The 23,262-nt window shown below is 40.5% G+C and overlaps 1 protein-coding gene across 1 annotated transcript in view; it reads left to right on the top strand.

Annotated features, from left to right (window-relative positions):
- The window catches only part of si (sucrase-isomaltase), a 93,010-nt gene that overhangs the window by 25,914 nt on the left and 43,834 nt on the right, over positions 1 to 23,262 (top strand). Inside the window, exons 7-21 of the mRNA XM_061828098.1 lie at positions 787 to 958; positions 1,634 to 1,733; positions 1,868 to 1,980; positions 2,675 to 2,800; positions 4,615 to 4,746; positions 4,820 to 4,939; positions 8,166 to 8,279; positions 9,795 to 9,879; positions 10,753 to 10,870; positions 11,545 to 11,716; positions 13,983 to 14,099; positions 15,688 to 15,842; positions 16,949 to 17,033; positions 20,925 to 20,981; positions 22,909 to 23,033. Of these exons, the coding sequence (XP_061684082.1) occupies positions 787 to 958; positions 1,634 to 1,733; positions 1,868 to 1,980; positions 2,675 to 2,800; positions 4,615 to 4,746; positions 4,820 to 4,939; positions 8,166 to 8,279; positions 9,795 to 9,879; positions 10,753 to 10,870; positions 11,545 to 11,716; positions 13,983 to 14,099; positions 15,688 to 15,842; positions 16,949 to 17,033; positions 20,925 to 20,981; positions 22,909 to 23,033 (1,791 nt within the window). The remainder of the gene's footprint in view (positions 1 to 786; positions 959 to 1,633; positions 1,734 to 1,867; positions 1,981 to 2,674; positions 2,801 to 4,614; positions 4,747 to 4,819; positions 4,940 to 8,165; positions 8,280 to 9,794; positions 9,880 to 10,752; positions 10,871 to 11,544; positions 11,717 to 13,982; positions 14,100 to 15,687; positions 15,843 to 16,948; positions 17,034 to 20,924; positions 20,982 to 22,908; positions 23,034 to 23,262) is intronic.

The raw sequence follows: 23,262 nt of genomic DNA, 5'->3' as shown, positions 1-23,262 counted from the left end.
AAAATGTGCAAATTAGCCGCATCACCGCATAAACCGCAGGGTTGAAAGCGTGTGAAAAAAGTCGCAGCTTATAGGCTGGAAATTACGGTATATTGCTGTGAGTGATTAATGCTTATGGTCAAACATAATAACATACAACAGAAATCCGTGTTGCCTGAAGATTTTTTTTCAGGCATTGGCGATTAAGTAGCAGAAAAATATGGTCCCGTATGAATGCAATTTATAGTTGACTTTACAGTCAATTCTATACCATACATATCTCCAATCCCCAATACATAAAATATACCATAAGATATAGCTTGTTATAAGTGCAGCCCTTTTTTTTCCCTTTCACATCATGAAGAGCATGGCGAGATGTGAGGGGAAAAAAAACTGTTATCATATTATATTTACCTTTCACATTGTAAAAACTGCAGTAGCTGATAAAACTGCACACAGAACTTTGCCCTGACCATTATCTGGAATGCTGCTAACTGGGATTTCCCTGCCCTAAATCGTGCTAGTACTTGAAAACTGTTGCCTTGACCCAATGAAAGGGTAAAAGGAAGATAAAAAATAAGTTAAAAAGTTCATCCATTCATTTTCCATACCACTTTGTAAGACTGAATAGTAAACGCGGAAAATATCATTTAAAATCTGCAGGATTACGGGCATTGTTTTCTTTTAAATGCATTAAAATGAGATTTTGCTCGATTGCTTTCTCACAGCGTAATCGTCACCTTACGTTTCTACATCGGTCAGGATTTGCCTTCAATTTTCCATTTCCTTGTCGCAACACTCATGCAGGTTTGACACGACCATGGGACCATTGGTGTTTGCAGACCAGTTCCTACAGCTGTCTGCTAAACTCCCATCCCATAATATTTATGGCCTGGGAGAGCACGTGCACAGGCAGTTTCGCCATAACATGCACTGGAAGACCTGGCCCATCTTCACCAGAGATGCTTTTCCCAATGGGGTGAGAAATCTCGTGACTGAATTGATATGTAATTGCTTTTTTGAGTTAGCTTTTGTCTTTAAGTAATTACATACCTACTACATGTGTAAATACACCGGACAAGCTATTTGGTTGTGTTGGATGACTTCCTTTTAGGGTGGCACAGTAAACACTGGAAGTATTCTGTGAACACTTAGTAAGTCACATGACTTTAAGATATGGCCAAGGAGATTCTCTCTGCCCTTCCTCTGCCAACTAACAAAATCGCAGATGATAGATGCATTATTTATGTGCACACAAGGTAACTTGCTAATGTCGATAGATAAGAAATAGATAGATCGGAAAAGTTTGCACTAGAATAATCTTGGACAAGCAAACTTTGTTTGATCCGACTTTACAGCTTTGAGTTAAGTGGTTCTCTGGGAGACTTTGCAGTAGCAAACCTTTTGCAATTTAAAGTTTTGTTTTTCTATCTGTGAGTGAGGAAAGATGTTTTATAATGGGCTGATAACCTAATCTTCATCACTCCATAACTGTAATCATTCATGAAAACCAAGCCTGCTATAAACAATGGTGTGAACTCAAACGAGTGTTATTTTCACATTGGAAGATGAATGAATTTAGTTGTGTAATACCAGCAATATTTGTATCCTGCGTTTACCTGATATAATTAGTTTTTTCCCCTTCTTTTTCTAGGGAACACACAATCTATATGGACACTATCCGTTTTTCCTATGTTTGGAAGACGAGAGTGGAAAATCATTTGGGGTCTTCCTAATGAACAGCAATGCAATGGGTGAAAAACACAAACAATATAAAAACAAACTCGCTATTTAGTTTGGTTAATAAGGCACTCATCAAGCGAGTACATCGTGATTTGGTTATTTCGGATGACAATAAAGCCGGTCGTTATTTTGCATTGATTTTCAGAAGTGACTTTGCAACCTGCACCCGCAGTGACGTTCAGAACAATTGGAGGAATCCTTGACTTCTATATTCTTTTTGGAGATACACCGGAACAAGTAGTACAGGAGTTTCTTGAGGTGATACATCAGTTTACATAGAGGGCATTTTGCTCACATGTACCGTAATTCCCGCCCTACAGAGTGTACGTGGTTATAAGCCTCACCCAGTACATTTGTTAAGGAAGTACCATTTGGTACATAGATATGCCACAGCTTTGTAAAAGCCGCAAGTGCCCACATTGAAACCCACACTGAAACACAAGATATTTAAAAAGTAAGATGGTACACAGAGATTTTAACGCTAGCACCGCGGTGCTAACGCCAATGCTAATGCTAGCGCCGTGCTAACGCTAAAGGGCCAGTTAAAAAGACATACCGGTAAATATCACTGAGACATGGCAGTAACATGCTGGGGCAGCACGAAAACAGGGCCGGACCGGTAAAAGTCACTTCCTCTGCATATATATTCTACCAGTCTCACTCTTACCTTTTCTGCTCGAGTGCCCCCTTGCGGCCGTTAGAAAAAATGCACAAATTAGCCACATCACCTCATAAACCGCAGTGTTGAAAGTGTGTGAAAAAAGTCGCGGCTCATATGGTGGAAATTACGGTAGTCTGTATTTTGGCTTGTGCTAATAATTTTGACTTGAGATAACAGCTCCAATCGCTGTTACTTGTTTGGGGGAAGGGATCTTATCAAACGAGCAGTGTTTTGTATTGATTCAGAAAGCTATTTTATGTACTGGCTTTATCCTCCAAACTGTGATTTCAGCTTATTGGGAGGCCCGTCATTCCACCCTACTGGTCCCTGGGATTCCAGCTTTCCAGATGGGACTATGGTAGCCTGAATGAGGTCAAGAGAACAGTGGAAAGGAATCGTGCAGTGGGCCTCCCATACGTAAGATTACGTCCGCTCCGATTTTATTATTTCCAGATTATCACTATATTGTGTTTACTAGTACCAAATGGGTTCAGGGTTTCCAGTCGTGGTTCCGGCTTCCCTCTTTGGGATTCTTGGATTCTCAAACATGTTTGAGGGGTTTCCTCCTCAGTTTGTGCCACATGGAGGAACTATTCTGTATAAAGAAAAAGCACACTTGATTTCACTGTGTGCTTATTGTCCACAGGAGACTCGACCAACTTTGGAGCGCTCGTACTAAAATTGGATAAAAGAGTAGAAAAACACATTACTCACATTATACCACTATTAATAAAAGTTTAAGACGAACAGGTAAACGATCCTCGCTGGAACCTGGTAAACAGTTAAAGTTGTAACCAGGTTTAGTTATAAGGCTGCCACACTTTTTGCATTAGGACCGCTGACTCCCTCTGCTTTTCTTTTTTTCCGCCACTGACTTTCTTTCCGAGGAATCACACCAAAAACAAATCAGCAGCAAATCGATAAAATTCAGAGCCTGTTATGTTATCAAAACGTGTAGAACGTGAGATGTCAGTGATTTCTTTAAGAGCACAAATGAAAAGCTTTCAGTGAACGAAATCAATAGCTCACCTCACCGACCCGCGTTACTCTTTAACAGTTTTTACACCGGTGTGTGGTTCCACTGCCCTGATATGTAACACGATCTGGGGAGGTGTGATAGGAGCTGGAAGCAACAGTTTGATAGACAGTCTGAGCGATAGCAATGGCCTTTAGCTCGGACGGGGTTATTCGGCTCTCTGGCGAATAATGGAATGTCAGCTGGGCCGTGTTCAGGTTCAAACATGAGAGCACTATTTTTCAAGTGTGACTGAACGTTAACGCTGATCTCAGATCAATCGGACAAGTTCCCTTCATTATCTCATTCATCCTGATCAAAATGTGAAACCCACTCCGGCCGCTCTCGCCTTTTCGTAAGCACTTGACAAATACCAGTTCTGGGTGACATTTTCATGGAAACGAGTCTCGCAGCCTTTTTCAAGTTAGGTCAACAGTCGCTTTGCACACAAGCGCTGATTTTTGACACCTTTTTCTTTTAATCAATTGCTAAGGTAAACTACTTGTCTTAACCTTGATACTTTATATACTCTTTAAGATGTGTCACAGCATCTGTGTTGTTTCTGATCGGCGTGACTTTATCTAATAACGAATAAAATGAAAGATATCAGTGATGATGTTCGAACTTTCATTTACTATACTGCATATCCAAATATTCTACGATGCAAATGCTCCCTCGTCAGTCAAGAGAAACAATTTATGACGACTTAGAGATGAACTGATAATGATAAATAATAAATCATTTTATTTCGAGGTGACTTTCATGTTACCTGCCGTAATGTCACCAAATTATGGGGTGGAATGCAAATAAAACGTCAGTAAAACAGAAACACTGTTGGATTAAAGATGACAGCAAACGAAGGATGAGTGAGGGATGAACAGGTTTTTTTTTTTTTGGGGTTGACCTAATTTCATTTGTCTTCAATGAATAAAAGTAAATGCATGATAGAATAATAAGAAAAAAACATAAATCTTTTTGAGTCCATTTAGAGTATGATGGTAAAATGAGAATATCTTGTGTGTGTCAGACTTCTCGTTGGACAATGACACATTTGGATATTTAATTTGTGGAAGTATGTAAAATGTTTTTTTTTTTTTAATGATTATTTTTTTTCAAACCAAATGAACATTTTTTTTTTTTTTTGCCAATGGTTACCTCACAGGGAGATTGTGTTGAAAAAAGTGCATGTCATTTTGTCTGGAACAACCTCTTCCAGGACATCCAGTATACTGACATTGACTACATGGAGAACAAGAAAGACTTCACCTATGACAAAGTCAATTACAGAGAGCTACCTCAATTTGCTGACTACCTTCACGAGAAGGGACAGAAATACATCCTCATCCTGGTAGGAAACACCTCAGTAACAATGAAGCATATTGGCTTTCTCATGGCTAAGCTGTAGGCTCTGTGTTCTGTAGGATCCTGCTATTGGCACCACTAAAATGGTCGGCGGTGGGCCGTATGAGTCCTTTGACCGTGGGACTGAGAAAAAAGCCTGGGTCACTGAAAGTGATGGCAAAACTCCTTTATTGGGAGAGGTGAGATGGAAAAACACACAATTACTGGTCAACAGCCACTAATTGTGTTCTTGTCACCGCTCAATACTGACAGCTTACTTCTTTTAATAATCGCTTTGATTAGTAAATCATGTGATGTTAAAGCCAAAGTGTCATCACTATAAACATTCTAAAATAGATATTGAAATGAAAAATACACATAACATTATTCACTTCAATGTCTATACGAAAACATAAATATGAGCGGAGAGCGTGTCATCCATGTGCAAAGTTGCAGAAGTGTCATTCGACATCCAAGTGGTCACCATATTGGCGGCATCTACTGCCCGTGACGTCACCCTGGACATTTGCCATTGAAAACACGCTGTGGCCCCTACTATGGGAACATCTTACAATTGAGTGAAATGACTGGGGCAATGTTACCCAATTGTTTTGAGCCATATTTAGATGATATGCGCATCACGCCCTGTCTGATCCACCTCGGCGCGGCATAAATGAGCCACCCCGGCTGAAGCCGTGATGAGCGGACATGGCGCCGACGGGCACATCGACACATTTAGCACCATCTGACTTATGGACCCAGATCTTTTGTTACATTCTGAAATGATTCTTCTTCTCGAAAAAAAATCCTTCGAAGACTTTCATGGCGCGAATTACAGAAAAACATACACATCAAAATCATGTTATGCGGTGAAAAAAAACAGATGGGTCCATACCGGCTACCGTTTTTTCATTAATAACATACTAAAAATCATGCATTTCATGACAGTGGCCCTTCAACACAAGTTAAATAAGATTGGACAAATTATTATTGTAAAATAGACAGTAATTAATAAAACATTAGGATCATTGATAATCTTCCATTTAACATTCTAATCAATATCACAAATAAGAAATCTATTCTCAATCATCTAGAAGTGGTTTATTTCTCAGTGAAGCTATTAGGACATGATCATTTTCACCAAATACATGACCCAACATCCAAATATGCAAGATAGTAAAAAAAGAAGAGTAGTACTGTGAAATACAATGCCAAAATGCTTTTCTCTGTTGCACCGCTATACAAAAGTTCCCTATTCGAGTCCTGCATTAGTCTAAGTGGAACAGCAGATGAAAAGATGGACCATGTTAGCAGTTTCTTTTGAACCTCTGCATTAAATAGTAGGTCATTTATTAAGCGCGTGTATTTGTGTGTACGCTGATGTGAGGGTGACTAGTTTGTCCTAATTTCCATCAAACCACAACACACCCTAATGGAAGTTCAAACCCCTGGCGTGCTATCCCCCCCCCACCCAACAGCTCATTTTTGAAAAGGCTCATACCCGCTGCGAAGAGTGAAGAAACGTCTTTTGCGCTTATGCTTTTACAGCCTTGTTTTGATTACGCACACGATTAGGTCTGGTCCCACTGCTAAATCGCCTTTTCATGCTGCTTAGAACAGGTCAAACGTATGCATTGATTCAACGTTAGTATTTAATCTTAAAATGTTCTCCATCACCGCATTGCAGATTAAGCGTGTCGAGAGAGCAAAAGACATACTGCCAGTAATTCATAGTCCATGCATGTTTTGTATGTGATTATTATAGATTGTTGTTTATTTCCATTTGAATATGTGGGGCCAGATTTGTAGAGCAGTTGAGTTTTTTTTTTTTTTTTTTTTTTTCCCTAAACGTACGCATTCTGCTGAAAATGTTGAAAAAGACACAGGTATGTCAATATAATGTTTTTTGATGAAGATGGTATCTCCATGGAGTTAATGTACATAATACAGTCAAAATATGGGAAGAGTGTAATGAACTGACAAGAAAACAGAATTTTAATTGTAAAAAAATGTCTTACTGCATTGTGATAACTGCTGAGGATCTAAAGTTCCACTTTAGTAAACATTCAGAGACAATTAAATGGCGCACACATCAACATTTGGATAAAAAGTTCTATGAGGTTTGTGAAAACAATTGTCTGTTCCTGAAAAGCAACTTCATGGAATGAATTTACTTCTCCTCTTGGGTGTGTTTGATCATCCCCCCAAAAATATATATATTGAAAGATACTGTGTTACTCAATTAATATACACGAAAGCAGATTTCTAGACCCACGGTTATGTTATGCTTCGGTTGTCACGGACCTCCGGTACGGGGGCGGACCCAAATGCAGGACTTCGAGGCAGAGGCATGATGTTCAATGTAGTTTATTATGGAAACTGGGTCATACACTGTGTAGCAGTCCGACAAGGCAGAGGTACAGAAACGCTAGGTTAGGCGGGATCCAAAAGACATGCAGCAAGGTCCGATGACGATGGGGCAAACAAACAACTTAACAGGACAGGATCAAACAAAAGGGCACAGAATCGCTGTGACTAGGGTTACTCTAATTTACGCGTAGAGTGGAGAGTCCCACAGGCCAGTGAATGCAAGTCACTAACACAAGGTAACGAACTGGCAAATGCCAGTGACAAAAACTCCAACTTAAATGCCTGTCTAATTACAGTCCGAATGTGAAACAGCTGTGGCTGGTGACAGGTGTTACCGTCCAGAGCAGTGTCGTGGCCACGCCCCTCTTGGCAGTGGCCAAGTCTTGCTCATGACATCGTCTTTCGCGGGAAGTTTAACATTCACTCATTAATAGTAAAACTTCATCCTACTTTGCTAATCTTGTATTATCATTGCTTTATACATTGAATGGCTTATATTGAATTATAGAGAAGGAGTCTAAACACAGGCAGATGGGTGGTCTGCAGCAAAAAATGTTAACAGATTTGGTAGGGAAAAAAAATCCTGTAAAAAGGACGAAGAAAAGACTTCAAAAAAGCTCACAGCAAACTACTTTGGAGTTCTGACCACCTGCCAGAAACATCTGCCCAAAAGTAAAAAGTGTCTAAAATACTCAGTTTGTGGGGGAAAAAAAAAAAGATTCATGCCAAAGCTTCTAACTACATATGTTATTGATGGAGGAAATCAAGATGTCAGGTTGGCCAACCTTGGGTCCGTTCTATGCACAAAGATATTTCTCTCACAAAATAATAGACCAAGAAGTACAATCTCTTCCATTATGTATTGATCAGTCGTTTTCCTTGATGCATGATATATACTCCGATCATGCGGTCACATTTACAAATCCCTCATACTTTATTGATACCGCCTCTCAGTAGTGTTCTTCTTCAAGATTAATTTACTTAACTAGTTTCTAAACTTGTGGGGATACAATAATATGATTGTTGTTTACTCCAAACGCCCTCTGCCCTTCTCAGGTGTGGCCAGGAGAAACTGTATTTCCAGACTATACCAGCCAAAACTGCATCGACTGGTGGGTTGATGAGTATGAGCGATTCTCCCGAGACATCAAACATGATGCCCTCTGGATCGTAAGTCTGATTTGAACATACTCTCATGCCAAAACTAAGTATAAGAATCTACACATGGGTGATGTCATTAAACAATGCATTTCAGTTTTCTAGTTTTTTTTTGACAGAATAAAATTTGTTCAAATACATGTGTGAGAGAGCAGCACAGTGAGGTTCTGGCTAGAACGTCTGTCTCACAGTCGAGAGGTTCTGAGATCTCAGTTTGAGATTTCTTGCTTAAAATTTGAACGTTCTCACTGTGGTTTTAATTGTTAGTTTTTTGATAAACATAATGCTAGGTTAACTGAAGACAACATTTCTCATGAGTTTTTATCTAAGCATGAATGATTGATCATAACGTCATTGATATTTAAAATTACAACCAGAACACCAGACACTCGCTCGCCATAGTGTATAATCTTTTTCCATTTTAGCTAATCTCCTGCATCTTCCCCTCTAATCCCAACTGCCCTCACGTCCTCCCTCACAACATCTATCAACCTTTTGCTTTGGTCTTCCTCTCGCTCTTTTGCCTGGACGTTCCATCCTCAGCACCCTTCTTCAATATACTCACTCTCTCGCCTCTGCACATGTCCAAACCATCGAAGTCTGCACTCTCTAACCTTGCCTCCATATTATCCAACTTTGGCTGTCCCTCTAATGATCTTATTTCTAAACCTATCCATCCTGTCACTCCAAGCGAGCACCTCAACATCTTCATTTCTGCTACCTCAAGTTCTGCTTCCTGTTGTTTCTTCAGTCACCGTCTCTAATCCGTACATCATGGGCGACCTCACCACTGTTTTATAAACTTTGTCCTTCATCCTAGCGAGAGAGTTTCTTCTGTCACATAGAACACCAGACACCGTCCGCCAGCTGTTCCACCTGCTTGGACCCGTTTCTTCAGTTCCTTACCATACTCTCCATTGCTCTGTATTGTTGACCCCAAGTATTTGAGGTCGTCCACCCTCGCTATCTCTCTCCCTGTAGCCTCATTCTTCCTCCTACACCCCTCTCATTCACGCACATATATTCTGTTTTACTTCGGCTAATCTTCATTCCTCTCCTTTCCAGTGCATGTCTCAATCTTTCTAATTGTTCCTCCACCTGCTCCCTGCTTTACTGGATATCACAATATCTGCGAACATCATGATCCAAGGGGATTCCAGTCTAACCTCATCTGTCAGCCTAGCCATTACTACTGCAGACAGGAAGGGGCTCAGAGCTGATCCCTGATGCAGTCCCACCTCCACCTTAAATTCTTCTGTCACGCCTATGCCATCATACATGTCCTGCACTCTTCTAATATATTTCTCTGTCACACCAGACTTACACATGTAGTATTAAAGTTCTGTTTGTATATGCTTTTTCCAGATCCACAAACAAAATGTAATTGTCTTTAAGGGATCTTTATTTAAGAGTATTACTATTAATGTTTCAGTTTTGGCACACAAGCCTTATGGAAGATGTTTTTACATTTTTACTACAATTGCAATGATTAAAGGTATTCAATGATTTGTTTATGACTTGTTGCAGGACATGAATGAAGTGGCTAACTTCAAGAAAGGATCAACGAAGGGCTGTGTTTCTAACGACTTGAACTATCCTCCGTACACACCAAGTAAGAGACATTTTCCCATCCTCCGTATACTGTATTGTCTGTATCGCTTCTCCTCGTTAAGATCACAGGTGAGTCTGTCGCAGATGACCCGGCTTGAGGCTAGAGGACGGGCGAGCCCTTCTAGCCAATTCCATTCACACTCAAAGTCACACAACCAGCAGAGAATTTAGCCTCTGCAATTCACCTAAGGCACATGTTTTTGGAACATGGAAAAAAAATTAAAAATAAATAAAGCACACGAGCATATGCAAGCAAAACACGCATACTCAGCACAGGAGTGCCTGAGCCCTGATTCAAAGCCCCAAACTGAACAGTGAGCATATGTGCTCACCACCATCTCTCAGAGCTGGTGACAAATGTTTCTTTTTTTTAAATAAAATACATTTCTCACTGTATGTTATTTGCTTGAATACCCATTGTTTTCTTCAGAAATGCAAAACATCAATTGCTTTATATGAACACAAGAAACATGCACACTCTCGCCAATGACATTTCCAGATTGAATAATTGTACCTTCATAACTGAAGGTGACTAAGACAATGCCAAACCTTTGCAAATATAACGAAAATAACAGCCAGTTAGTTTTTTTTTTTTTTTTCATGCTGTACATACATAATCTGTCAACAATCAAACAATGGACTGAAACCTTCTCCAAAAAAATGATGCTATGTCAATTTCTGTGTGTCTATGGTGTGTCGAAATATAATCATGACAGTAATCTAATCGCTCAGGTTTACAAAATTTGTATGGCCATGTCAACAGGCCCATCGTCTTGTTTTTACCTCCTGCGTTATCATTTGTCTCCCATGGTGGGCTAAACTTATTCTTTTTATTTTTGCCCATTCACACTCCCATCATGTTTCCCTCCAACAGAGATTATGGATGAGGTGATGTATAGTAAAACTCTGTGTATGGATGCCAAGCAGGCCTGGGGGAACCACTATGATGTCCACAGTCTCTATGGCTACTCAATGGTGCTGGCAACTGAAAAGTGAGTGCAGAATCAATGGTAGTATTTTGCCAACTTGTGCTTTGCAAGCCAACTGGCTGGCATCCACACACAGCAATGAAGAATTAGCAGTAAATTACACGGTAGAATTACAAAAATAGTTCAACCTGAAATAAATGTATGACATTTTAGTGTGGTAGTGATTACAGTCCAGAAGTAATGAAAGGGTCCATGATAAATCTCAAAATTTCATTGTAGTCTCTCAAATTCCATACTCCCTGAAATTATGGTCTGTAAGTTTTGAAGACCAAAAACAAGTTTGAGCCCGTATGAAGGTTTTAGAAATTTAGAAAGTTAGTGAAAGGATGTTTCCTCTCATAAAGTAATTTTCTTTCATGGTGCTGTTATATATATTTTTAATTTGATGTTTCCTTTTTAAAATGTTTGGGATTCATTAGGCAGTTAAGTGCGAATAATTCTCCTGATTTAATGTTTGGGAGGAATCAAGTATATTTTACAAATGATCATCATGAGGGTTTTTAACATTCCAGAATATCAATTTTGCTTCTATTAGCCTCCATCAAAGAAAAACCTGATGCTCACAATCTCTGGTTGTGTATCCAACCATCACTGTTGTCTAGTGGTTCTTTTTTTTTCACCGTCATGATCTCTGACCACTTTGCTTTTTTTTTTTTCTTTCTTTCTCTTTTTGCCAGAGCTCTACACCGTGTGTTTGGCGGGAACCGTACTCTGATGTTGACCCGCTCCTCCTTTCCAGGTGTGGGGAAATATTCGGGTCATTGGCTGGGGGACAATGCTGCCAACTGGAACGACATCAAATGGGCTATCCCCGGCATGCTCGAATTTGGTCTGTTTGGAATTCCATATGTGAGTTCTGAACTTTCAATGAGGTGTTAACTGCTCTGATTAATATAAATGTGAGTTGGCATATTCCTGTTGTATAGTTCAAGCTCTCACAATTATCTGTCATCTTCATTAGCATTCCCCATAGTTTTTTTTTTTTTTTGTCTGAACAACAAACAGTGTTCGTGTTGCATAGGAGCCAATGGCTCTCACAAAGGGTACCTCCCACATAAATATTCATCATTCATGCAAACTGAACAATTTACAAATTATTAGATGATATATAGTAATGGAAGACTTTTAGGACAACCAACAGCTACCGTACTTTCCTGATTGAGTATTGCCAAGGCTAACCCATGTCTGTCTTTGCAACTATCCAAGTACAAATACTTTTAGAGTATTGATAGGATTGTCCATCCATCCATTTTCTTAGCCGCTTACCCTCACAAGGGTCGCAGCAGTGCTGGAGCCTATACCAGCTGTCAACAGGCAGGGGGGGGGGGTACACCCTGAACTGGTTGCCAGTCATTTGCAAAGCACATAGAGACAAACACCTGCACTCACAATCACACCTAGGGGCAATTTATTGTCTCTAATTAATGTTGCATGATTTTGGGATGTGGGAGGAAACAGGAGTGCCCAGAGGAAACCCACACAGCCACGGGGAGATCATGCAATCTCCACACAGGGAGGAGGACTGGAATTGAACCGGGGTTGATCGGATTGCAATCCACAAAATGGTACCCAACCTCTGTGGAGATGAAACGTTTCAAATTGAGTTTCTTTTTAATTAACATGCAATTCTGGCATTCAAAACAATATTCTCTGCTAATTGTTCCAAATTCTGAGTCATACAGAAAGCAAGTCTACCGGCAATGAGATCTATAAAGAGTCTGGAAGAGCCCTTATTTTCCTGCAGCAGAATCACATCTGACACTCCAAACACACACGCGTGCACACACAGACAAACACAAAATGCTAATAAATACACCACCGGGCATCAGGATGGGAATCTTTCATACAAATGTCAGGTTCTTGTGTGTGAATTCTCACACAGTGCACGGTGCTTACATGGATAGAGAGAGAGCGAGAAATTGGATTTTGATCGATTCGCTCCCACTGAGTTTAGTGTAAAATGTGCCCAACAGTAAACAATAGCGGTCTTGAGGGAGTGGTCTGTGAAAGTCTCTTGACTTACATTCTCTAATCAGTGTAAATAAAGATCACAGTCCATGTCTACTTTCTGCCAATAAATGAGCTGACACCAACACACACAGGGGCGGGGTACACCCTCAATTGATTCCAAGCTAATCGCGGGGCACATATCTACAAACAATGATTCACACACATTCACACCTAAAGGCAATTTAGAGTCTTCAACCAATATTCCGTCCATGTTTTGGGGATGTGGAAGGAAACAGGAGTACCAGGAGAAAACCCACATAGGGACTAGGAGAACCTTAAAACTCCACGCTGTATTTGAACCCTGCATCGTAGAACTGTGAGGCATATTTGCTCATCATTGTCCAATGTGCTGCCATGAGAATTCCATCCATCCATCCATCTTCTTAGCCGCTTATCCTCACAAGGGTCACGGAAGTGCTGGAGCCTATCCCAGCTGTCAACGGGCAGGAGGCGGGGTACACCCTGAACTGGTTGCCAGCCATAGCACATTGAGAAAACAGACGCACTTACAATCACACCTCGGGGCAATTTAGAGTGTCCAATGAATGTTGCATGTTTTTGGGATGTGGGAGGAAACCGGAGTGCCCGGAGAAAAACCACGGATTCCACACAGGCGGGTCCGGGATTGAACCCAGGTCATCAGAAGTGTGAGGCCAACGTTTCACCAGCTGGTCCACCGTGCCACCCATGAGAATTCCAACCGTTTTACACTTATAATTTTACACACGATGCAATCGCAAGTATAAACATTTTTATTCTTCTGTCCACAGATGAAAATCATTTACTTTTGTATTAGGATTTATTGGTCTGCAATATTGGGAGATATTAAAGATCAAGGTAATTTTGCAAGCATGTCAAACAAATTAAAGGTACCTTCATGGGAACTGTTCTTTTGTGTGTGTATGCGTGTTTGGGAGGTGGTGGGGGTCGAATCCCCCCTATCGGTTGATTCGGTAGCGAGCTTGGTGGGTGATTTATTGTGCAGAATTTGTCATCAAACTTCTCTCCTTAACTGTAATTGTACTAATGTCTTTTTCTCGAAGGCAAACTGCAAGTTTCATATACAGACGCAAATATTGACATTTAAGGCTTTCCTTGGTTGCAGATTGGAGCTGACATCTGTGGATTTTTCGATGACTCCAGTGAAGAATTATGCCGTCGCTGGATGCAAGTGGGAGCTTTTTATCCCTTCAGCCGCAACCACAATGCTCAGGGCTACAAGGTAGAGTGCTCTTAAGTCATGTTGCACGTTTCCTGTGGTATTAAGTTTGATGTGTGTATCATAATACTGGGAGGGGTTGGTAACACACATGCAATAGTATTTATGCCTTAAAACAATCAATTATTAGACTCAGAAAGGTCAATAGTAATTTTAAAAGAGGTAGTAATTGCATTAGGAAATCATTTGTTCCAGTCAAACTTGTCATTGTAACATCTTTGTCAGACTCTAATGAAAGTTATCCTTCAAAACTTCACACTACGTGTATTAATTCTGAAAACATACAGTATTAAAGATAGAAAAGAAAAATAACTGCCGTCGAAATGATTATTAAGAGTAGTGTTGGTATTGACATCGAACACCGATTATTGCAGGCAAGCACGAACAACTGGGAAGAAAAATCAGACCTTTTGTGGTGAAGAGCATGAAAATGAAGGTTCTGGCAGCAGACGTGACAGTTCCATGCTCATCAGTGATACAAAGATAGAACGGTTATAAATGGAATGAAGCGTATTTGTGTCTGTGCCTGCGTTTGGGTGCATGAATTGTGTGTGCGTGTGTGTCCAAGAGCACATCCACGTCTCACTGGGATATTTAGGAAAAAATGCATATGAACAGAATCGTAAATCTGAAGTACTCCTTCCCCAAAACAAAACAGTTAATATGCGTGACCTTTGCTTTAACCAAATCGTTGCTCTTAATCCAATATCTGTGCAAACGACCACACCAACTAACACACATCATTTTGCACCGCTGTTGGAGGTGGCAAAGGCGGAGGGTTATTATCAAGACAATGGGCAGTTAGCGGCTATTTGGCTCTGCTTTGAACTAATTAAAGAATACTCTTCTCTTTTATATCACATTGAAGTGGTTCTGTTGTAGCAATTCCATTTAAGCAGTGACAAGTCTTTCATAATGCCAGGAGGTAGTAGTACCAGATGCAATGGTGTGACTTCCTTTGTGTGTGTGTGTGTGTATGTGTGTGTCTGTTAGATATGTTTCCATGCATGGGCAACTTAAAAAAAAAAAAACAAAAAAAAACAATTGTGTTTTCAGATTGTTAAAACTACAAATACATTTCAAATACTGTATTTTCCACACTATAAGGCGCACTTTTAATGAATGGCCAGTTTTAAAGCATTTTTCATATTTAAGGCACACCGGATAATATGGCGCATAGAATAGACGCTACAAAAGAGGCTGGGGTTACATTATGCAGCCATTAGATGGAGCTGCACTAAAGTCTCAATATTTATCCATATATAAGGCGCACCGGATTATAAGGCGCACCGTCGGCTTTTGAGAAAATGAAAGGCTTTTCAGTGCGCATTATAGTGCAGAAAATACAATAGTTAATAGTAAATAGGATTTCAGTTCTGAAATTCTGTTAGAAGTCACAAATAACCCGGCGAAGACCATTTTATCTTTAACTTTTAAGGCATAAGCCATGCCATTGGTATATGGGAGATATTTTATGCAACCTGCGAGACTGACTCGTAGGTACACTCACGTGCTTCCCCTAAAACAAATCAGAGGGCAAGTGAGGTTCTCGCTCATCACCTCTAGTCACAGTAATTGATGTTGTCTGCAGCCTCAGGATCCAGCGGCATATGGGCCAAACTCAACTCTGGTGAAGAGCTCCAAACATTACCTGAGGATTCGTTACACACTGCTGCCATACCTCTACACACTTTTCTTCAGAGCCAGCACCACAGGGGAGACCGTTGTGCGTCCCCTCATGCATGAGTATGTCATTTTGAATGTTGCGAAGCCCACGACACAAATGTGACTTCGAGGAAATTTGCACTTTTTCATTCAGCAGGATTTTTCATTTCGTTCTTAAATGCAGGCTTCATGTAACACCTGTATTGGAGCATAGACATTTTTCAATTGCATTTTCTTTTTTTTTCCTGTTCTGTTTTTCAATACGGAAGACGAAAGGTTTTCCTAATGAGTCTTTATTCTTTCACAATTCTTCCTGGGATTTTTTTTTTTTTTTTTTTTTTTTTTGGGAGGGGGGGTAGGAGTGGGAACAAATTTTGCTTTACAGTGATTAAAATAAGTATTTGAACACCCTATTGCAAGTTCTCCCACTTAGAAATCATGGAAGAGTGTGAAATTTTCATCATAGATGCATGTCCACTGTGAGAGCGATCATCTAAAAAGAAAAAAACAGAAATCACAATGTATGATTTTTTTTTTTTTTTTTTTTTAGCGATTTATCTGTGTGATACAGCTGCAAATAAGTATTGGAATGCCTGAGAAAACCAATGTTAATATTTGGTACAGTAGCCTTTGTTTGCAATTACAGAGGTCAAACGTTTCCTGTAGTTGTTCACCAGGTTTGGACACACTGCAGGAGGGATTTTGACCCACTCCTCCACACAGATCTTGTCTAGATCAGACCGGTTTCTGGGCTGTCGCTGAGAAAACGGAGTTTCGGCTCCCTCTGAAGATTTTCTATTGGGTTTAGGTCTGGAGACTGGCTAGGCCACGCCAGATCCTTGACATGCTTCTTACAAAGCCACTCCTTGGTTTTCCTGGCTGTGTGCTTCGGGTCGTTTTCTTGTTGAAAGACCCAGCCACGACCCATCTTCAATGCTCTGACTGAGGGAAAGAAGTTGTTCCCCCAAATCTCACAATACATGGCCGCATTCATCCTCTCCTCAACACAGTGCAGTCGTCCTTTCTAAAACTGTATATATTTTACCATAGCATGCACATATTTTTCAAATATATTTTCACAAGATTAATTCGATAGTATCTCTGTTTTAATGTGTCGATTTATTATTGTTATTTTTAGGACATGCAGTATGTTACTAATAGTTTTGCTGTTCACTGTTCCTGCAAAGGTTCTATTCTGACAGTGCCACCTGGGCTGTGGATCGCCAGTTTCTCTGGGGGAAACACCTGCTCATCACACCTGTACTGGACCCGGTCAGTCAAACCGAACAGCAAACAATTACGCAACAACACATATCCATGAACCATTGACTCGCAAACACTGACCCTTGAGATTTGAACAGTTCTAATGGGACATTTTTAATGCAGTAAGTGCCATCCAAATTGGATGACCAGCTCATCTGACATACACACACACACACACACACACACACACACACATTGACCTCCACTGGGAAAACATGACATGGGATTTGCTTTGTTGCCCTCCCCTCCTCTCATCCCTCTTTCATACTCTCACTCTTTTCTCTCAGCTCTAATGAGAGCACTGACCTCATTACAAGCAGATTAGAAGTGTAGATGGAAGTGTGTGTGTGTGTAACGTGCAAGCACTAAGTTTCCTGTACCGTGCTGCTCTGTACATGCATCTGTACGCGCGCAGATACAGCGATCGCGGTCATGTCAAAGTGGCCTGATTAGCGAGCAATTTAGCATGGCCCCTTGTGAATTATGGAAAGTTGGAAAGTAAATTGGATTCATAGAGTGTGGACCAAGTAACTTCAATTGCTGTGATAGGATAAAAGTTGACAATACTTCAAGCTGAGGGCGGAGCTCTCGAGAATTTAGAGAAAAAGGATAAAAGACAAAAGGGCTAAAAACCAATAGGAAGACAAACACAACTTTGTAATAGAAAAGCTTAAAGAAGCAATTTTTTTTTTGGGGGGGGGAACTTCTGAAAGGTCACAGCCACAATAGAACCACTGACCAGCGGTGGCAGTCAACTCAATCCATCACCATTTGTTTACAAAAGGCTTGGGACACAATGAAAAGCTGTCGTGAGTACGACGACAACAACAAGGTTGATTCTAAGTTCATGCAAATGATCCTTATTGCAGCTTACAAGAGAAACTCTTCATTTAGTGTTTGCCTTACAGCGTAGATTTTTGTCTTGCAGTTTCTTGCTCCCATTTTCATGAGATCCTGATTATCTGCAGCATCCTTTGTGGCGACATTTAAACTTTTGCAAGGACTTGTCACAGATGTCATTCAGCAACATTGGAGTGCTTCAATGCGGACAGTTGCTCAATTGACGTTTTAGCATTCGGCGACAAGAAAATCTTACAATACATGGATAGTAATAATGGTTACATTTCAGTATTAAAAGATAAGCCAGGGGCATGGCCTAGCCACTGCCGTGAGCGTTGCTTCCTGTGATGGGCAGGGCCAAACCACTGCCGTGGGAGGTACCACCTCTGACAGCTGACACACAGCTGTTACATTTCGGACACAAATTGGTCAAGCACTTAAGTGGTGAATGTGTCATTGGCATTTGCAGATCTTTGCGTATGCTTTACTGCATCCTGGGATACTCCATAACTGTGCGTAAGTTTGCAAGTTTAGTGTAAAGCATTCCTTTGTCACAGCGAGCCTGTGCCTCCTTGGTTTGACCACGTCTTGTCCATGTTTCTAAGTTTGCCTCATAGTCATCTGACCTTTGCACATTTTTGGACCTTGCCTGTTGCTTAACGTTTTTGGGCTTCCACTTGTTTTGGACTGCCTTTTCGTGTTCGACCTCCTTCTGGAATAAAAACACTCTTAATATCATGGCCTTACCTCAGAGTCCTGCATTTGGGTCCACCCCTGTGCCGCTGGCTTATGACGAGATATTTATCAATAGCATCCACATACTGGTGTAATAAGAGAACGTGCGGTACAAACTTTCATCAGGTAGCGATTTGCATCTATTTTATTCCATGGAAATCACCTTTTTCAAATAAAACCTTTATGACAATGTTGAGCCGACTTCGTTAATAGGAACTTCTACATCTAGAAAATCCATGTGCTTACAATCACGGTGACGTTGCTGTTGTTTCACAATTCTCAAGTCCATCATCTTTGCATCTCACCAGGTAGTCCAGCAGAGCAGCTGCGCCGTCACAGCCACTAAGTAGCTTCAACTGGTGAAGTACTCATCGGCAGCAACTACATAATGTACAGTGGGAGACCATCCTCCCCTTTCTCTATCAGCACAGCGTCACTGTAATCTGCCATTGCATTACCCCAACCCCCGTCAGAGTAGCTCACCCCCTGAACTGTTTTTAGATTGGGGAGACTGCAAATCCAAAAGTTCATAATGAGATCAGGGTAGGGGTAGGGTGCTGAGGATGAAATCATCAAAGACCTAATTCCCACTATTTTCTGTTAACCCTTCATTTTCAGACCCACATTACTAATCGACTTCAGTTCACTGTCTTTCCTCATTCAACATTCCGTCCATGTGCCAACCGGTTGCTCTAATGATGCTGAAGCTCCACCATTCAGATCAGTAGCTACACTAACCTTGATCTTTGTTGAAAACAGGGTAGATCTATTGACTTGCTCTCCAACATCCTCTCTGGCCATTTTCCACTTTTCTTTTTTTTTCTTTTTAATTTTTACTTGGAGTACATCAGATGTTGGCTCCTTTTCTCATCTTGATTCTCCTAATCAGCTCCTGTCAGCTCTTTTTTTGTGATCCTTTTCCATTTCATCCAGGATCTCTTGCACTTGACTCTTGCTCACTTTCTGTGCCGCTCACTACCCGTCTCACCTCTCCTGACTGATAATATTATCACATGCAGATCAAACTCTGATCGGTTTAAAGACCTTGCTTAGGTAAAGTAAGCGTGGAGACAGGCCTCATATGCTTTCCCTTTGAATTGTATTTAGCGGCAATGGTAAGACCTTCGTTTTCTCCCTTTAGCCAGTATGGAAACTGATAGAAATGGCAAGTAAATCAACAAAGGAAAAATTAGACACCTGAACTCTGTGATCTGTATTAAACATCACCCTTTAATAAGCTTTGCTCTGGCCTTGATTGCAATTGTTTGACATTCAACCATGAATCTTATTATTCTTCTTTTCCTTTCGGCTTGTCCCGTTAGGGGTCGCCACAGCGTGTCATCTTAGATAAACGCACATTTGTTTGGCACAGTTTTACACTGGGCCAGGGAGAGGAACTTAAAGCACCTGGTATTCCCAGGCGGTATCCCATTCAAGCACTAACCAGGGCCAAACCCGCTTACCTCCCGAGATCTGACGAGATCGTTCGTACTCAGGTTGGCATGTATAATTTAGTGTAATGTAATAAAAAAAATATTGCATTACAGTAATATATTTAGACTTAATATTTATTTCAAACGTAAATGGTCCCATCCCCTTTAAGCCTTTTTGTGTGGGTATTCTGTGGCCATGCAACTTTTACCGCTTTTTGCAATACGAAGGCGTCATATTGTAGTCTCCTCTTTTTAATTGTCTGATCTTGACCGGGAAAAAAAAAAAAAAAAACATGCTGCTAAAGAAATCATGCGTGTGATGTCCTTTTTGATGGGCAGGAGGATGTGATACCACTGCTATATTGTTATTAATATTTTGGTCTTTTTTTGAGGAGGACCTGTGGCTCCTTCATCCATTGACTTTTCTGTGTTTATATCTGTGACATCTTCCCTCGGTCAAAAAAAAAAAAAAAAAAGGCATGATCTGACAATGCTATCAAAGGGCTGGTGCTCTTCTATTGATTGGTCTTGTCTGTCCATCACCTTGAGCCATCAAAAATTGTCACCGGTTGTCAGTTGATATGGCCTTTCCTGTCATGAGTTGCATAATAGTGCTGCAGACTGAAATGTCACAAGGAGCTCTGGAGAGCTCATACTTACACACCATATACTGCTTAAATGACTTACCTGAGGTAATTATGCACATAATGTTTATAAAGTGGTTACCTTATTGTGTGTTTGAATTTCACACATTTTGAGTTTACAGTCAGCAGTATTTGCTGATCTTTCTTCTCTGTAACACAAACCCACAAAAAAGGGATTAAGAGAAAAAAAATATCAAGGTTGAAATAGAATTTCCGAATGCATGACATATTGTCACTGTTTTTTGCAGGGTGTGGTTATGTTGGATGCATATATCCCGGATGCTTTGTGGTATGACTACGAGACGGTAAGACTTTGTATACTCACTTGAGATATCGTTTGGAAAATATTGCACCTTTCAAGTGCGTGTGTGGATGCGTGTGCACATGCATGTGTTTATACACAAACACACCTATACACACACACAAATATATGAAATACACATGTATGATTTGCCAAATAATGCTTACAATCATTAAGTAGCCTCGTTTTCCTGTAATCAGGCTTATCTGGGTAAATTATAATCAAACTTCTCTATTAATTTCAGTGATCTATAGAGACATATTTAATTTTTAAATGTATATTATATATCTATATATAATTTATAAATTTATAAAACATCTAAACACAAATTCATGTTTATGAAACAGTCTTGAATACATTCCTTTAGGCATAATAATTTGGAATGCCATGTATGGCCACACTGGTTACACAATTTAAGAAGATAAGACATGATCATCTAGCATTGTGTAATCCAATTAAAAAAAAAAACGTGATCCATAAATGTCAATGGAGCCAAATTACCATCTCCTTGATACAGTCTTAACAAAAAGTAAATATCATAAACTGCCTCAACAGGGGAGAGGGATCACGATTAGGCTAAACTGGATTCTTAGCTGCTGCATCATTTGCTGGATTAATTTATTGTGCAAGAATGCTTTAATTCTACAGGTTCAATCAAATGGTAAATGTAGTGCTCAAGAGAATGATTGCAGAGGGGGCTTATCAGTATTAGAGGCATTAGCACACACAAAGAACAGAGTATCACGTGGAAGTCTATGCATGAAGTTCTTTGTCTGGGACTTGGAGACAAGAGAGATAAGACCGAGTGAGACTGAAGACAAAGATAGAGTGGAATCAGGCATACAGACGAGACCGGAGAAAGCGGAGGGACCATCTTCCTTACGAAGAGATAAAAGAGGTGTTTAGACCCTCTGGGATCTTATTTTGGACGTCACAGTGCCATTGTAAAATGGTCGCTGATCAGATGGGCGATTAGATTTTCTTTCTCATTGCTGGCCCCTTGTCCCGGTCGGTCCCTAGTGGTTATCTAGGTAGGGGGATGAGGGAAATAAGGGCGGCTGATCTAGTGCAAGAAGTACAGGACTAACACAGCAAATTACATTATGAAGTAAAAAAAGAGAGTGAGACACACTTGAGGACAAAGACATTGGGATATTGTGTGTATTTTACTTTTGTACAGTATGTCTTTGTACTATTTCACTGTTTTTTTTTTCAATGCATGGAAATACATTACAATAGTACCATTCTATTTTTTTTATCTTCATCTTATCTGTGTGAGGTGCAAAAGCACACCTTTGTTTGATCTTTACAATAACAGTACGTGTTATAAATCCTAAATATTTCCTTTAAAACATGGCCTCCCAAACAGGTGAGCAGGCATCAATCTTAAAGGCACCCGTGGACCGTAAAACTGATTTGCTTTCTTAATGTGCTCTACTGACTGAAGGACTGGAATTACGGGGTTAAGGACAGCCAGTGAGAGGAGAATTCGAAGTCGCTTTTAGATGTGCTGACTCCAGCCCACACACGCAGCCATAACACACCGCACTACATAAAATGGCACACACCTTGATGGAAACACAGAGAACAGAAGATTTAGAGAATCACATGAGAGGATAACAGGACCTACAGTAGAATAGGATGGTGAATGAGATGAGATCGAGAGACGATCCTTTTAAATTGTTTCGGCCTGCTCTAAAAGTTCAGTCCTCGGGAGATCAGAAATAAAGTGTGCACTATCTAGGCCTCGGCGGCAATGACGGAGTGAGCGGCTCTGTGGAGGACTCTTCAAAAGATTTTTTTTTTTTTTCTTTTAACTGCAAGAAGGCTAGGTTTATATACAAAGCAAAATAACCTATTGTACTGGTAGTATCGAACCTCGGTTCTGCTTTGAGACAAGCTGTGTGACGTATTCTGGTTTTACCAATCAGATGAAACCTTTGCCAGAGCGCAGACAAAAGATTCGGCTGAATCTACCTGGTGACAAGCTCGGTTTGCACATCAGAGGCGGTGCAGTTCTCCCCACGCAGAAACCTGCTGTCACTACCACAGACAGGTACTGATTCACTGGAAAATAGACTTCAATTATTAACAGCAATCTGATGATTTGGGATGAAGATTTCATTTCAAATTTGTAATGTGTATGATATGTCCCACGAAATTAGTAGTCAATCGGTTGCCTATGATGTCCAGCACTGCGAATACATGGGGCAACCCTGAACAGCTTGTACAACAAGCAGGATATTCAGACATCTAGGTTAGGAATGCCTGGAGGTCCCCATGGG

This window comes from Syngnathoides biaculeatus, chromosome 8 (assembly GCF_019802595.1).
Source record: "Syngnathoides biaculeatus isolate LvHL_M chromosome 8, ASM1980259v1, whole genome shotgun sequence".
Lineage (NCBI taxonomy): Eukaryota > Metazoa > Chordata > Actinopteri > Syngnathiformes > Syngnathidae > Syngnathoides > Syngnathoides biaculeatus.
Note: the sequence above shows the minus strand (reverse complement) of the source record. Positions and strands in the feature narration are given on the sequence as shown.